Genomic DNA, 18,106 nt, shown 5'->3' on the forward strand with positions numbered 1-18,106 from the left:
AATGATCTATTGTTTTGTGTTTGTAATTGTAACAAATTGGATTCATTTGTAATTCTGAAAAATCTCAAGTTATGAAAAACATGTACTATTTCAGTATCTCCAACAATGTGACTCTAAAAGACATACCACAAGTAATACTAAAATGTCAAAAGCAAATTCTTGATTCTCAAGCATTCTGTGAGAGCTTTTGAAAGACACCTTGTAAGAAATGTTTGACCTTCAAACCTGGCCTGCCTGAATATGAAAACACTGGCCAATAGTTGAAAATCATGTGACATTAGCAATACAGAATGCTGTAACAATTCTCAACCACACTCAAACTTTGTGTCTTATTACTTTGTTGTTGAACTCTTGTACTTTCATCCTCAATAGTGCAACCTAGACGTGTACTACATGAAGGCTTTGATGTCACATCTTAAATGGGACAGCCAGGCTGCTATGAAGGTATGATAAAATTATTTTGATATCAAATGTTACATGTACATGTACAAAATAGCCGCAGGCAATTGCTCCAGTAAAAGTCAATCAATTCACTTCATTATTAGAGCCCATCAAGACTTATTATTTAATAATAGTTTTACACCTCAAAGGGTAATATACTAGTATACATTTAAACCCCGCTGAATACAACACAATTGAAATATCATCATGGTCGGGGGTAAAGGTAAACTTTATTGCAGTAGACTGAAATGTAGCCAACTCGCGCCAACGACTGGAAGAGAAATACAAAGCTTGCAAAGTTCTGGGTAAAAAAGAAAAAATTGCTCAGGATGTAAACTGTCTGCTCTACCATTTATAGCAAGTAGTGATGAGGGCCATGAGGTAGCCTCGTCCAAGGGTAACAGTGGAGACATAACCTCTCTCCCTGCTGTTTAAATTACAGTAAAAACAGGTTGTTACTGTGTATGATATACTGGTAAGTTGTGGACAATAAATAACTGGCCTTCTCAACTTTATTACAGTTAAGCCAACACTGGTGAGCAGATCTGCATCTCACATCACCTGTTGACTAAAACAAAGAAATGACTGAACTCAAAATCACAATCCTCTTACAGCAGAAATATATTATGAAAGTGTGATCACCGTACAGGTAAATTATTTTAGACTATTCAATATAATAGTACATTCAACATAATATTGAAATGGTTGATATTTTGTGAGACAGCGGCTGTTAAACATATCAAAGCTGTACTACTGGTATGATAAAAACAAAACGTGTAATATAATGAAAACTAAACATTGATGGCATTATGACATTTGGAACTATAGGATTATGATTAAAGCACTGCATTACATCTTATAGATCTTTCTCTTTCATTGGCCCTGTTTTATGGAACAAACTTCCTTCTGACCTTCGCCACTCCAGCTCTACCCTTTCTTTCCGTCGTTCCCCTCAAGACTTATCTCTTTAAACAGTAGTTTAACCTTTTTCGTTTACCAAGTCTCCAGTTCCGGTGTTTCAACATTTCCTCTTTTATATTGTATTTTTGTCACAATTGTGCCTAGAGCTCTGTTCAGTGATTAGACGTATTACAAATGTACTGTATTATTATTATTATTATTATTACATTCCAGCATGTTTGAAAACAATGTTACTGTGATAGAGAGTGAAAGAAAGACAATTTCTCACATTCCTGGCCGCTGGGAGTGCGGCATTGACAGTGTGGGAAAAATCGATCCCATACTCTCAGAAACCGTCCCACACGAGCTCTGATTGGATAATAAACAGTCTGTTTTGTTCCACGCGCAAAATGTTATCCAATGGCACGACGAGTAACACACGGACTAGAACTACAAAGTAAGCAGGTCAAAGTACAGTGGCAGACGACAGAGTTGTCACGATTTTTGATAATATTGTACGTGTCCAATATGAATTTAACGCATTTTGTGGTCATGTGAGAAAAAGAATCTCACACACCAAGGACCTGGGATCAGATTTCTCACACGAGTTGGGGATATTTTGTCTCACACTCGCCTGCGGCTCGTGTGAGACAAAATATCCCCAACTCGTGTGAGAAATCTGATCCCAGGTCCTTGGGGATGTGAGATTCTATTATTCCCGTTTTATTGACAAGAAAGTCATTATAATTCCCATTCTAATTTTATTGCCACCAGTCATTACTATAAAGCCTACTCCCAGAGTATTACATTCCAGCATATTCAGAAAGATATGTTGCATTCATTATCCAATTATTCATTAGAAAGTTTGAACATCTGTATCCTATGGAGTTTCATCATACAGTAATTTCCATTGTTCGTGAAGGTGGAATTCAACAAAATCTACTAATAGTAACTGAGGAGTGTCATTGGCTGCAATTGACATTTGACCAATACTTTATGTAAAGACTGGGAAAGCATGACAGTATTTGACAGATTTAAAAAAAAATACACATCAAATGATTCAAAGTGACACTGTGAACAATGGCTAACCAAACACCTGCGGATTTGTGTGAAGTAATTCTACTGATTAAAAACTACAACATTTGCACATGTTCAAGTTTGTCAGTACAATTTAGAAGGATTTTGCTAAACATGCATATTCCTGGACCGCAAGCAATCACATGAGACAGTACATGGCAATAATTATTCTGAAAATGTTATGCCTTTGACTGTTCTAGTGAAATTTGGCCAAAATAGTGTATAACAATTAGGTTAAAATACTGTGAGTTATATTCTCGCACATCTTATATTTTAATTGGTATGGTCTCTGATCCTTCATGTTTCCCAGTATCCCTAGTGTTTTGTAAATACACTTATATTACTGTTTTCCAAACACCAACATGATACAAAATTCCAAATATAGTAGGATGCTTACTTCAGTATACTTTTTATTCATGCAGCAAAATGGCAAACCCATCTTCTGAAGCACTGCTTGTATCGACATCATGGAATACAGCATCAGATGACCTGACATCACAACCAACTACAATACTGGTCAAAGATTTCTATGAAAACACACTGAAGTCCAATGAATTTTCTAAACTCTACTGTACTGTCCTTGATGTTGAAGTCAGTGAAGGCCAGAAGAAAGATGCAGAGAGTGTTGGTGTCACTTTAATCCCAGCTACAAGAAGTAAATGGGCTGATCCTGATGAAGACCCACCAGTAGTAAACTGGCTGTTCAACCATTACACATACTACAACAAACTAAAGGATTTACAAAATGTAAAACATGTTGTCAGCTTTTCTCCCAAGACAAAGAATGCAGCAGCTGCCATACATGAAAGTCTTTTCCCTCAAGCTCAGCTTCACCAAATATCTGTTCCAGACTCACCTGCTTCAACACTGCTTATACACACAAGCTGGGTTACAGATCCTGAAAGCACAACAGCTCTTACAACTCAACTGATCATCAAATATATCAGGGAAAACACACTGAACTCTGAAATAATAGCTAGACTCTACTGTACAGTCTTTGATACTGAAATCAGTGAAGATCAAAAGCTAAATGCAGAGAGTGTTGGTGTGACTTTGATGCAAGCTAAAAAATCAATAGTGGTGCTATTAAAGATCCCCCTGGTGAAACATGGCTTGTTCACCATGAAATTCGTTATCCAACCCTTGGAAAACACAAAATATCAAGCATGTGATCAGCTTGAGTTCGAGAACAAGGGATGCAGCAACTTTCGTCCATCGAAATCTCTTCCCTAAAGCTAAGCTCCACCATGTGACACTTCCCGGAGTGCTGTTTGCTTTTGATATCTGGGACAAAATGGCTGTGGCCTGACTGCATATCACAGAACTGTTATCCAGGATTTCTGTGCCAGGAAGATTATGGCAGGAGAACCCCTTATAGCATATTCCACTGTGTTAGCAATAGAAATTACAGATGAACAAACAGAAGATGCTGATAAGTGCCACGTAACATTGATACATGCACAGAGAAAGAGTGGAGTCAGTGATTCTCCAAACCTGCAATGGTTGCTGAACCATGAAAGCCATTATCCAGATCTTGGTAAATTGGACAACATCAAATACGTGGTTGGATATGCCCCAAAGACTGGGTGGGCTGCTATAGATATACGCAAGAAGGTGTTTCTGAAGCAAAGTTAGTCTTAATCAACCATGCATTTCAAGAACCAAACTGTCTCATAGAGAACAATGATAACAACTTTGATGCACCTACATTAGAAGATGCAATGCTGGATATGGCAAGTGAAGCTGATATACTGTTTTCTGTGGGTCCTCTTATCTATAAATACTTTGAAAATGCCTACAGAGCTGAATATAAGGGAAAAAAACTGTCTGATATTCCTCACGTTGAGATTTTCCAAAGCCTCGAGTCATATTCAATAACTCAGTGAATAAGAAAAATGTTGATGCGTGTGGTGTATTGACATATGGACATTTAATACACAAAAAGCGTGGCAGCAATGTAAGTCAATAGCAACTCCAATTGGCACTGCTGCAAGCAATCTTAAGATGGTTCACCAAAAGCCTTTTGAATGGAAGTTACATGGCATTTCAAAACAGGCTATTAAGGATGAAGGGGAGTCACTTAAAGAGCAAATGAAACAAAGCCATGTCAATCTTAATGTCTACCCGGCATTTTCGGCACCGACACTGTTACGGTCCATTCAACAGTCTCACCTCTGCCTCCCGCCATCATGCTACATTGACTACAGTTTTGAAGGCTTAGAAGCAATGGTAGCTGGTCTACCAACAACAGTCCAAGAGGATTCACATATTGCTGATTTGATCACAACACACTTTAATGAACTCAAGGAATACTGTCTTTGAATGCCGAAGACACAATGCCAAATAAAATAGCCAAAAGGCTTAAGGACAGCAAAAAAGCATTTCAGCAAGCAGAGAAACTGGCGGATGCATTAACAAAGAGCAAAACTGTTACAGAAATACTCGGCAACTGCACTTCGTTACTTACAGGAGGGAAACAACTGGAAATTCAGATGAAAAAGGTAATGTCCTGACTTTTACTGAGTTTAATAGTTTACAGAATATTCTCTCATACAGCATATAGTTTACCGTATAGTATGCAGACACTCATTGGTATGTAAAATATGTGGCCTGTATAAAACTTCACTGTTGCTAAAGTGGGACCTATGACATGTACTTCTCATGACTGTAGAACTGGGTCATTTGCTGTTCAGCAAGCCAGCCGTCAGGAGAAATGAAGTTATAACTCTTGATTTGACATCTATTAATAATGGCCACCCAAACCTTACTCTATAGTAGCTCTCCAATATGTCAGTAAAATTCTTGATTGATAAGACACTTATAATAACATACACAACCTATCAACTAGTGAATTAAAGCGTCTGCAATTGAATCGATCAATGGCTGAATCTCAACTATCTAAAAATGGATGTTCAATGCATGTATGTAAACTTTTAGTAGCAATTTTCTGACCATACCCCCTCGACACTGTAAATTTCATGGAATTCTTGCTACCTAACATTGCACACACAGTCATCAAAGCAATGGATGTTAATTTGGCTTCAGACAGCCTAATGGACAAATCTGTCCACCAGCAGAATTACTCACCATTCTGCACGTCTGATTATGTTCTTTCAACTCAATTATCCTAAAGAGCTTTTGGTTGATCCATGGAGCTTATTTTAGAAATTTCGACATCGTTGGAAAGTAAGAGATCAAAATTGCATTGAATAAGTTCAAAGAATAGAAAAAAATATTAAATTATCAAAATTAGAATAAGTGAAAATGTATTTCAATAGGTTACATTATTGTAAAATTTAATGTTTTGTAAAGTATCGTTTCCGAAATCATTTTCTTATGACTTTAACTTTGATGTGCAGGTTCTCTGAGAATAACAGAACAGAGAAATAATGGAGAAGGAAATGCAAGATGAGAAGAACAGGAAATGCCACCACCCAAATCAACCAAAATAAACCACCATCACCAGATAACAAGGATAAGGAAGAAGATAAAGGTATGTAATACTTTATTTGTTTGAGGAAACACACCACACTTTCTAAATTTACATGTCCAAATCATGGGAAAATGTGAAATGTAGTATTGCAAACTCCTAAATATTTTACAGATCTCCAATTATTTATTTTGATGTTTGAGACATTTCCACATTGATTTAAAGTAACCTATTTCGTGTGTCACAAAAAATAACAAAATTGTTATTGAATGTATTCACTTTGATTTTTGTTGTAAATTTGGATGATTAAAAAAAGAAATTTAATGGCAGTGAATAATTGACTCTTTCAAAGTAACTTTATTTCTAGCATAAACTTGTACAGATTGTGACTTACAAGGACAAAAGTTGTCACTATTGTTTGTAAGTTCAGGATTTTTTAAAAACGAAACATGTACATTTCTCATTATTCTCCCAATACTATTTAACAATAAAAATTTGACCTTATACCAGTGCAATGTAATTTCTACCAAATGCACTTGTATTGTTGAAATGAATTCCAGTCCAGGCTACAGTTCTGTTATCATCAATAACAATGTACATAACACAAACAATGTATTGACTTGCTGAACATCAGGCATTGTGATGGCTGTAGCAGCAGGACAAGACACTGTATTGTACAAACAAAACTCAAAATAATTCAAAATTATACATCCACAGAATCTATTGTAAATCATGATACAGGAGACATTTTCACACCTTACCTGACAACAATCATATTTTTGTACTTTATTGTCATGTTTTCTTTCCTCCTTAGATTTTGATGATTTCACCATACATGTTGAATTAATTGATCAATCATACCAGGATAAAATAAAACAGCTTGATCGACAACAGCAAACTCGGAGTGTTTTAGAAGAAAAGGAGACCTTACATACTGCATGGGAAGGTTCAAAAAGAGGTCCATGAGAATGCAAATTTGATGATCTCTGTGGAAGATGCACGGCCGATATTAACCTATTTGGTTAACAAACATTTTGGTGAAGGGACCCTGCTAATCAAGTGGGAAGCTGGGAGCTTCAAAATTTCACTGAACATACCTAATCAGTACCATCTGTACAGAGTCAAACACTCTTGTCGGTCTGGTAGTTTTCCTGACTCATTTGAACCACTATTGATAACTGATAAGATGAGAGAGGAGGCTGAAAAAGTTGGATTACAACTCAAGTTGGAAGCAACATATGACCCAGCCAGATTTGATAAACTTAGACTATTTTTCATAAACCGTAAGTGTTTCTAGTGTCTATGATTTTGTAGCAGTTAAAGTAGCCAGCAAAAAGAGAAACTCGTCGGAAAGAATATGTATAAATTTATGGTGACATTTCTAATCGTCTCTCTATATAAGGTTGCAATACTTGATATTTCATCAGCACTTTCATATAAATACTGGCACTGATCCCGCTATGATGTATTTTCCATGTGAGATTTAGTACTTTACTGTGCAAAATATAATATGATTTGGTATAAAATTTCTGTTTAGGCATTGCCTTAATATTTTAAAAAGAACAATTATTATCTTTTTATGGTGACCAAGGCAAATCTATGATCACAACATTAAAGTTAACTCTCATATCAAGTTAATATTTACTCATTGACTTTTGTCTTTGTATTTGTAACACAGTGTTCTCCCCAGAGCAATAATAGCGTGGTGGCCACCACTATTTAATTTTAGTAAACATTGGAAACTTATTACCTTAACAATGTATTGTTATGCAAGTTAGCCACCACTCTTACAGAAAGTCCTGGGGAGAACACTGTAACATAAACATTGTCTTTGTCACATTGTGATATAATTCTTTGGCTGAGAAACAATGAACATCAAAGAGTCCAAAATATATTTACAACAGAAGCACTGATTAAACTTTCAGGAGATGGTGGTGGACTTGAACCAGTCAAAGTCTATGATGATGTCACTGAAGGAAAGGATGCTGAAGAGATACAAATTGATGTAAGTTAAATTACGATTTATTGAAAAGTAAAAGTTACATTCATTACCGTCTTGGCAATTACAGTAAAAGCAAACCAAAGGAAGTAAATTTCATTGCAACTTCAGAGAATTTGCAATAACAGAACGTAGTGTATGATTGTGTGTTTCCATGCATATACTGGTATGATGATTAGGTTAAGACCAATGAAACACCAAATATGTCACAAATACTGTTTAAGTTTGACATGAACAATTTCAGGATGAAGACACTGATCAGATATCTGACACAACAGTCACAGAAGGAGTTGCTGATAGAACTCCAACTGAACACAGACAGTGTAAGTACAGCAGATTTATCTTAGTTTGTACTTCTCATTGAGAACACTTGATATTCAGACACAAAAATATTCCACATTTAAAGTCCCAATGGTATCAATAATCGTCTACCAATGGGGTTTTTTGTTAGTGTCGCAACAGTCTGTTTGTATCCCAGAATTATGATGAGAATCTCTCAGTCACTGTCCATGGCACAAAACCATGGAAAACCAAAATATATTCAAAGTCAATCATTATTGCATCCATTGACATTTCTTGCTGCAATCATATTACAGAAACGACTCATTGAGTGTGTACATAGACACTGGCCATCTCTTAGAACATACTGTGAAGTGTTATAGATTATTACTGGGATATTAAAATATGTCTGTTTTTGTTGATATCAGCACTGGAAAACATCCAAACTAAACTTGAGATGGAAAGGGCAACTAGAATCTCAACTGAAGGAGGTAAAGGAAGAGAAGGCTACTTTGGAAGAGAGATGTAAGGAACTGACACAGAAGTTCGAGAGCACTAAACAGTCAATGGTCAGTCAACATATGGACAACAGTGCAAAGCAGAAAGAATTACAGTCTGAACTTGAAGAAAAGAAGAAGCTGATCAATGAACTGGAGGATAAAATGGGAGAATTGAAAGACAAAGTGTCAGAATTGGAATATAAACTGGAACAATCTGAACAGCGTAAATCGGGAGAGAAAGGTACAGTGTATTTGGCTGTATGTCATAGATTCATCAGGATGTCTTTGAATGCATCACTTGCTAAAGTAACTTGTGAAGCAATAATTATTCATTTGAATTTGAATTTCACTTACTTAGCTACAAAATGTCATCTGCTATATATAATACCAGTATATTGATGGTGCAAATACAGTGATCTGAGTGGTCAAGATGTGAAAAAAAACATGGCATATTGGCAATATACCAAGGTTGGCAGACACGCAAGCTCTCGGTGAGAGCAAAAATCCGTTTTTGATATTCTATGCCAGAATTTCAATAAACTGTTATGATATAGTCACAATAAATCATACCCGGCAATGGTATACAACTTGGTTCTGACCAGTCCACTTCATGCACTCTTATCGCTCGTGCATGTCTGTCATGAACCAATCAAAATGTGATGGTATATCATTGCTGTGTGTACTTTATTGCTTATATTTATAGTGGCTAATTGACAATAGATTCTATTGTTTTACTGATAAAGGACAGAATTTCAATCCCAGTGAAAATTTCTGCTATATCAAAACAGTGACATTAAATTATTGTGATATTTAATGCTTTTACAACAATCCTGCTTTATTTGGGTATTTATATATCCTTTGAACTTTGACCTCATTGTAACTGATAATGTTATGTTTAGATTTACAGTCTCAGTGCAAAAGTGATACAGAATTAATTCAATCATATTAAGCAACCTGCTTTGTCCTTAAGTCATCAGAGTAACAAACACTTCTAAATTAAATTTCAGAAAAATTCAAAGTCAATCCCAGTGTTTTGTTGAGTACCAAAGGTATTAGCAACTTTATTTATCTGATGTGTTAATTTTTGTGTGTCAGTTCATCTGTTTATTCAGCAAATTCTGAAAACATGAAACATGTGCATAAATACTCAGACTCTCCAATGGGACTGGTTGTATAGTGGGATAGTGCCGGAATCTCATCCCGCAACCAGCACAGATATCTTGAAGTACTCTAGACTGGGTGACACGTATGTGCAGGTTTGAGGGCCATTAGTGGGTAAAATCGTAACAAAATAGCCGCTTGGCAGCGGTATTGGATTATTTTGTTAAACAAATTGACATGATGTATTGCACAGGTCAATGTTCTTGTCCCAACTTTGAATGATATTGGTTGAAAAATTTTGAGTTTCAGCTCCAGACATGAAAAAATGGTAACAAAATGGCCACCATGCAGCCATATTGCATTACATTGGGAAACCATTTGATATGCATAACAAAATGGCCGTTTAGCAGCCATATTGGATTGTTTTGTGAACTGACATGCATATGTATGACATATATAGGTCAATGTCCTTGTACCAACTTTGAATGATATTGGTTGAAAAAGAAAAAATCATAATAAAATGGCTGCCATGCAGCCATACAGCATTGCATTGGAAAACCAATTGACTTGCATATGTATGATAGGTAATTGTCTTTGTACCAACTGTGAATGAAATTAGTAAGACATGAACAAATTGTAACAAAATGGCCGCCTTGTAACCATATTTGATTGTATTGTTAAACAAATTGACAAGCATATGTATGACATTATGGGTCGATGTTCTTTTACCAAATTTTAAAGAAATCGGTTACACACGTCTGAGAAATTCTTGGTAATGGACACATGGACACACGGACACGACCAACACAACAAGTCCCCACAGACTATGTCCTTTGGGACTAATGAACTGTCAGTCTGATTTTCAGTGAACAAATATTATTATTTACAATAGATTTCATCATACAGTGTAATTTTTTATATTTAAGCAATAAATCACACCCAGTGATGGTATACCACGAGATTTTGACCTTGACATATGCAGTTGTTATTGCCCTTGCATATAGACATCAATCAGGTCCAATAATCATTATCATTCAAGGTAAACTATGAAATTTACCAGGTCCAAGGAACATATAGATGATGACAAATTTAAAGGCAATGGGGCCATCTTGAACCACGAAATAGTGGTGGTACCAGGTGTTCGGAATGGGTAAGCGTACCCTGCCAGCTAGCCGCACCCGTCAAGATTGACCAAAAGCGACAAATTCATTGTTATTTGGTGAATTCACCAAATTACTTTTGTGAGTCAAAATTTGGTATGCTGTCACTCATCATTTGAGAAACAGACAGGTCATATTTGGATACAACATCTCCGTATCTACCGTAGAACTTCTTAAATGATTTCACTAATCTACTTTCTGAGAATCCTTGCCTCACTAACTTTTGAGCTAATAGGCTGTGTCTAACTCGAAAGTCTTCATATGAATGGCATGCTCTACTGTATCTGAGGAGTTGTGAAATATACACACCATAAGCTGGAGATGATGGTATATTGCTCGACAAAAAGGGAAAGTTTATGATTTCAAAATTGAAATCGTCTCTTTTGTCATACAGCTTAGTATATAGAGTATTATGTCTAATTTCAAACAATACATCTAGGTATGATGCCGAGTCCACACTTTCAGTTGTTTCTTTTATTTCTGAATCATTTGGGTAGATGTGGTGTAGATAATTGGATATACCAGGATTGTTTAAACTGATGAGATCATCAATATATCTGTGGGTGTTGTTAAATCGCTTGGCAATCCTTTTACAGCCAGATTTCTGAAGTGATTGCATGACTCTGCTTCATACGAATATAAAAATAAGTCTGCTAGAAGTGGGGCGCAGTTTGTGCCCATGGGAATGCCTATGGTTTGCCTGAATGTCATGCCAGCAAACTTGATAAATATGTTGTCAATTAGGAAATATAGCATTTGAATCACCTCAACATCACTGTATTTGAGTTTGGCATCACTGTTGTTGGTGAAATAGCCTAAGTTGCGCTTGATGGCAATGTATTCATACCTACGACTACCATTCTTGTAAAAGAAGGCTTTCTTCACGAGAGATGATAGCCTGTCTTTAAGTTTGTTATGTGGGATGGTTGTGTACAACGTTGAAAAATCAAATGTGTGGATTGAATTGTACATGTTTTTGTTATTTTGTAAAATATGTAACAATTCTTTGGAGTTCTTTAATATCCACATTTGATTGACCCCACTAGTTTCATAAATTTTGTCACAATACCGTACCAAACCAGATTTAATGGTTGATAAAATGATGGTTAAAAGTTGTGACAAGCGTTTAGTTGTACACTTACTGGAACCAGCTATGAAACGTTGTTTATAGGGATTCTTATGGATCTTAGGAATCCAATATAGATTAGGTAATACCTTGTCGTCTTGCGCTAACTTGATGCCAAACTCACTCAAAACTGTTGAATGGTTCTGCAATATTTCCTCTTCAGATAAGGTTGAAAGAGAGTACGTTGTGCTACTCTCATCATCTGAGTTAATCTGAAGTTCGTTCTTTAAACATTGAATGAAATATCGCTTGCAGACAAAAATGATGTTGTTTGATGCTTTGTCTGCAGGCACAACAACGTATATATCGTGTAAAGCATCTAGACATTCCCGTACAGAAGGGTCATCGAAGGCAGATGTAGTGTTGATGACAGTGTGTAAAGAATGAAGACGTGAAATGCGAGATTTTACCTTATCACGGACTGTGCGAAGCCAGTCCGAAAGACATCCAGCGTTTTCGTCTTCAAGGGCAGCCCACTTCTTAGCATAAGCCTCAGCAGCATCCATGATTAACTTAAAGTTAAAGTTCCAGTTTACTTTGGGTGGCTCGCAATATTTTGGGCCAAACTGGAACAGCTGCCGAAGCTTAGGATGTGGAACTATTTTCATGTCACCTGTTATTATATGACCGTGAGGTTTGTAACAAAAGGGAGATGACATACAATCAGAAGTACCATCATGAACATTGTTCCTAATATCAATTTCTTTCAAGACCCTATTGTAATTAAACAATTTCCTACCTATGGTCTTAGAATAGGTATAGGACACTATAGGAGGGTCTTGAAATGTAAAATAAGGTGGTACTTTGTCCATAACGTCCTTGTTGTGTAAGATAATAGTGATGTTAATCATGTCAATCCCTTTGTTAACAAACCTCAAGGGGAAAAACAATCTCTGCTGACTGTTGATGCTTTCTGTCCGAACAAGTTTGAATAGGCGATATTTGCCTATATCCATAATAATGGCGATTAACCGGTATTCGGGCAGCAGAGGTCGTATACATTCATAGCTTCAACAGTCAGGAGAAGTGATCTTAACTTCTGCAAGGAGCATGCAAACAATGCAGTTCTTACCTTGTGAACACCCAAAGGATGATTTAACATGGGTAGTAGATCACTGAACTGAGGATTACTGCAGGTGTTATTGCTGTGTCGATGGCCATGGCTTCGTCGTCTTCTCTGATGAGAATTAAACAAACCCATGACATTGACAGTCTTTCCTCTGGGGCTAGATAGGTTACCCACACCTAGTATGTTATCATTACAGCCATAAGGCATAGCTGTGCCAAGTTCAGTGATCCAGTGGTGTTCACGTTGTTTGCGATAACTCCTACTCAGTATTGAACTATTAGAAGGGTGGTAAATTTTTTCTAATATTCTTACTTTCATGTTCAATACTGAGTGAAGAGGACCATTGAATATATATGTTGTGAACTGGTCAAAATCTCATGGTATACAATCAACGGTTTTGATTTATTGCAGTTATTAAATCATAACAGTACGGTATATTGAAATCCTGGTTGGAACATAAAAACATGATATTTGCTCTTGACATAGCTAGAATGGTTGCCAACCGTGTCATATGATGAACATACCACGGTTCTGTCTATGTGACACCAATCAGATCACTGTATTTTTGCAATCAACACACTGGTATATGATATAATTCAAATTATACCATAATGATTATGGTATAATTTGAATTATTAACTATGAGCTAATATTTGCAATCAACACACTGGTATATGATATAATTCAAATTATACCATAATGATTGAATGCAAATATTAGCTCATAGTTAAACTATTCCTATAGTAAGAATTCTGTATTCAGTGTATTTACGTTTCAGTGGTTATCATATAAAATTTAAATGCAGAGTAATATATTAGGCTCTATGCCTATGGAACTATCAGTCATTCATTTATTCTAACACTTTGGATACAATTCACTTTATTTTTGTACTTTCTCCTTGTATGTAATATGTTCCATGTCACTGACAATCCTACATTGTGGTAATACATTCAAAAAGACGCATGTCTGAACAGTTTGTTAACTTTTCTCATTCAGGAGATGGTGGTAAACTTGACCCAGTTGAAGTCTTTGATGATGTCATTGAAGGAAAGGATGTTGAAGAGATACACGTTGATGTAAGTTTCTTAGCATTCAATATGACCTTGGCAATGACAGAAAAATTTAAAACAATTCAAAAAAATTACCATCATTGCAGTCGTTGCCGCTGCAGAGAAATTTGCAGTATACATTTACATGTTTTATGGAAAGGCATATATGATGTCATAAAACCAATGAAACACCAAACACATTAAATCTTATACTGGCACATTAATGATTTCAGGATGAAGAAACTGATCAGAAATCTAAAAAAATGATGACAGGAAGAGTTGATAGTAGTTCTGAGGGACAGTGTAAGTATCTTACTTTTAGGTTTGTGTATTTCTCACAGAGAACACATGATATTCAAATGTTAAAATTACATTCTGATTAGTGTTAATAATTATCTACTTAGGAGTGCATTGCTGATGATGTATGAATCCTTAGATATCCCACAATGCCCTTGTGATATTTTGCCACACTACCACTCGACCTGGACATCCACAGTCACTGTTTTTGGATAGCAATGAATGCATCCAATGACATTAAAACACTGACATGGTAAATATTGGTCACTGATTTCCATACATTCAAAATAAATTTTGATTCCATGAAAAATGTAACATTTATGATTGATATAAATCTGCACATTTTTGAATCTGTCAGCCCTTGAAGACATCCAATCTACACCAGAGATGGAAAGGACAACTCTAGAATCTCAACTGAAGGAGACAAAGGAAGAGAAGGCTACTTTGGAAGAGAGACGTAAGGAACTGACACAGAAGTTAGAGAGAACTGAGCAGTCATTGGTCAGTCAACGTATTGCATTGTTCAGTCAACGTATTGGGAAGAGTACGGAGAGAGAGAAATTACAGTCTGAACTTGAAGAGAAGGAGAAGCTGACTAAGAAACTTGATAATACAGTGGAAGAATTCAAACATAATTTGGAACATTCTTCTCAGAAGAAACAAGCAGAGAAAGGTACAGTGTTTTAGACTGTGAATTACAAACCCATCATTGTTGGAACAAATTACTTTAAGTTTCAAATTATTATTTTTTTTTCATTTTACAGTACTTGAGCAAACAAGAGACTTTTAAAATCCAAACTTGCACATTATTGTAACATGTTAGACATCAGATGTGATTTTGTTCAAATGAAGTTATCATTACCAAAAATATACAATTATACAGGTATACAGGATGATCAAAATGTGATATATCAAAAATATGATGAAATCTGCAATTAGGGCATTTTTAGGGCAATTTTTGCTATTTTTGGTCGGCAAATTTGTTTCTCCAAAACTATTCATCCAAAAGCTTTGATATTTTGTACACGGCTACCTAGGAGTTATCTAAATATGATATACTGAAACGATGCAATTTTTATTCAAAATTTTTTTTTCTTAAAAAGCATCCATCTGATATCTTTGATATTTGGTATACAGGCTCCCAAGGTTATCTTAATTTGATATATTGAAATTATGATGAAATCTAAAATATATCAAAGACTTCAACCTTCTTCATCAACACATATGTCACAAATATTATTCTCTACATATCACAGTAGAGCTGTATCAGCCGCTTGGTTGCAAATTTGTTTTTGGGAATCATTTGATATGAATTACAAATTAAAACTCCTTAATTTTGTGATTCTTGCAGCTCAAACTTCAATGCCTCAGCGACCTCCACAACATCACCATGAGATGTCTACGGGTCACATGATGCAAGCGTCTGCAGCTACAGATCCACTCACCACACCTGTTGTGTACTCCCAGGCTCAGCAGATGCCATACCAAACTGATCAGTCACATACCCAGGGGACCATAACGAGTCAGATGATACCTCAGAAAGTAGAGAATCAGTCCAACATACAGTCTACACAAAAGGTTTGTAGCAGTTGTTGTGTCAGATGACATTTTCCACAAGCATATTTACAGGGCATCCTCCATATATGTAAATGTCTGCACTAATTGTAGGAATATCTACACTACTATTACAAATCAAAATTAGTGTCCCTTTATGAAAGCTATTCTATGAGCAGAGAGTCAACATCTTGCTAAGTGTAAAAGTACAGCACTCTGCCCCCTGGCTATTGAATTATTTGTAGCACACATATTTGGCCACATGTTGCTGCACTGGTAGCAGCCCTCATATTATGAAAATATTGAGTTAGACAACAAAAGAATTGCGATATTGTTCCTGTACAGGAAATTTGATATTGGTGCCCTTTGATTGGCTGCAAAGATATTCAGATACTTACCACTTTCATCAGTGTTCTCATTATGAGCAACCAACTTCCAGTGCACCTCAGTCTTCCTGATCTGCTTTGATAAAAACAATCCAGCAGGATATTTTAATGTTTTTAGCTATTATGGACTATAGTCTGTAGAAGCTATTGGGATGGGTATCCATCCGGCATCAGTCTATATGTATGTCTGTATGTCTGTCTGTCTGTCTGTCGTCGTATGTATGTATGTATGTATGTATGTATGTATGTATGCATGTATGTATGTACGGGGGTATATATGTCTGTATGTCTGTCTGTCTGTCCACTAAAATGTATTGAGAACCGCAGTACTTACAGATTTCTTCTTCATGACTGCTGGTCAGACAGCTTTGATATTTAATATACAGGTACCTAAGGGGTAATCCAAATTAGATTTGTTCAATTTTTGATGAAATATGCAAAATCTATATTTTTAAGGAATTTTTTTTGGTCATTTTTGGTCAAAAATTTATTCCATCAAAACCCACTTGTCTGACAGCTTTTGTATACAGGTTCATAGGGATGATCAAAATATGATACCCCGGTATATTCAAATTATGATGAAATCTACAATTTTGTATTTTTGGGGCAATTTTTGCCATTTTTGGTTAAAAAATTTGTTTCTCAAATGTTACTCATCTGACACCTCTGATATTTGGTATACAGGTCCCTAGGGGTTGTGTTAGTGTGATATGTTGAACTTTGATGAAATCTTCAAGTTTTGTATTTCTGAGTCAATTTTGACATTTTTGGTAACAATCTTTGTTTCTCAAATGTTACTCATCTGATAGCTTTGGAATTTGGTATACAGGTTCCTAGGGTTTATCTTAATGTAATATATTGAAATTATGATGAAATCTTCAATTTTGTATTTTGCCATTTTTGGTCAGACCATCCTGAAATGAGCTATCAAAGATATCCACCTTCTTCATTCAATACATGTGTCATAAAAAGTTATTCTCTACATACCACAGCAGAGCTCTATCAACTGTTAGGTCGCTTGGTTTTTCAAAACCGCTGGTCAGACAGCTTTAATATTTGGTATACAGGTCCCTAGGATGACCTTTGTGAGATAATTTCATACAGTCAGGAAATACTTAAGGTGGTTGGAAAGGCTATTTTTGTACCAATTCTTTTCTCAGAGTTAATGTCAAGTTTCAAGTGTTAGTATCAAGACATTTTATTCAAATTTTCAGGATAACTCCCTTAGTTAATGTTTTCTCCAAAGAATATAAAAATTGTATATTTGCAGCCATAATTTTGAAATATGACACTAGTAAATATTAAAATTTAATTTTTCATATTTTTTTTACATATTTGAATTTAATAATAATTGGATAGTATTAATATTACCAAATTAGTTATAAATATGTTGACACTATTTATTGTAAGATTTGTACGGCAGGATTTGTAAATAAAATTTGTTTTTATGATTTACATGGGTTTATATATCAAAAAATTATTAAAAATTCTTTCAAATTTCAAAATGTGATTTTTCAAAAAGTACTTCAAATACAGGAAAATTGTGCCGTACAAATCTTATCTGTAACCTTGTTAATAGGCTGTAAAAATTCCATGTCCATATCTCATTTCAAAGTTGGATTAAATTGGTATACAATTATGTAGGAAAACTGTTATTCTGTCAAAAATGTTGAAAACAAGCCATATTTGCACCCCTCTTTTGAAGTCATAGAGCAGTTTTTTGGTTAATCTCACTTTT

General features: G+C 35.5%; 2 protein-coding genes across 6 annotated transcripts in view; both read left to right on the forward strand.

Annotated features, from left to right (window-relative positions):
- The first annotated feature begins 401 nt into the window (after positions 1–401).
- Positions 402–5,905, forward strand: LOC139127186 (uncharacterized). Its single transcript, XM_070693109.1, has 4 exons — positions 402–444; positions 1,576–1,798; positions 2,841–4,919; positions 5,778–5,905. Exons 2-3 carry the CDS (start codon positions 1,752–1,754, stop codon positions 3,649–3,651), a joined length of 858 nt encoding a protein of 285 aa, XP_070549210.1. The 5' UTR covers positions 402–444; positions 1,576–1,751; the 3' UTR covers positions 3,652–4,919; positions 5,778–5,905.
- Positions 5,906–6,706: 801 nt separating this feature from the next.
- LOC139127176 (myosin-3-like) overlaps positions 6,707–18,106 on the forward strand; it is a 182,777-nt gene continuing 171,377 nt past the window's right edge. The window contains exons 1-8 of one of the 5 annotated variants that reach the window (XM_070693096.1): positions 6,707–7,131; positions 7,774–7,853; positions 8,092–8,170; positions 8,555–8,867; positions 14,079–14,158; positions 14,365–14,434; positions 14,787–15,101; positions 15,780–16,006. In XM_070693096.1, the coding sequence (XP_070549197.1) occupies positions 7,777–7,853; positions 8,092–8,170; positions 8,555–8,867; positions 14,079–14,158; positions 14,365–14,434; positions 14,787–15,101; positions 15,780–16,006 (1,161 nt within the window). In that variant the 5' untranslated portion in view covers positions 6,707–7,131; positions 7,774–7,776. The remainder of the gene's footprint in view (positions 7,132–7,773; positions 7,854–8,091; positions 8,171–8,554; positions 8,868–14,078; positions 14,159–14,364; positions 14,435–14,786; positions 15,102–15,779; positions 16,007–18,106) is intronic. The other 4 variants (XM_070693097.1, XM_070693092.1, XM_070693094.1 and 1 more) reach the window with 4 other exon arrangements.

The sequence above is a fragment of the Ptychodera flava genome, unplaced genomic scaffold (genome assembly GCF_041260155.1).
Source record: "Ptychodera flava strain L36383 unplaced genomic scaffold, AS_Pfla_20210202 Scaffold_29__1_contigs__length_4469600_pilon, whole genome shotgun sequence".
In the NCBI taxonomy this organism is placed as follows: Eukaryota; Metazoa; Hemichordata; class Enteropneusta; family Ptychoderidae; genus Ptychodera; species Ptychodera flava.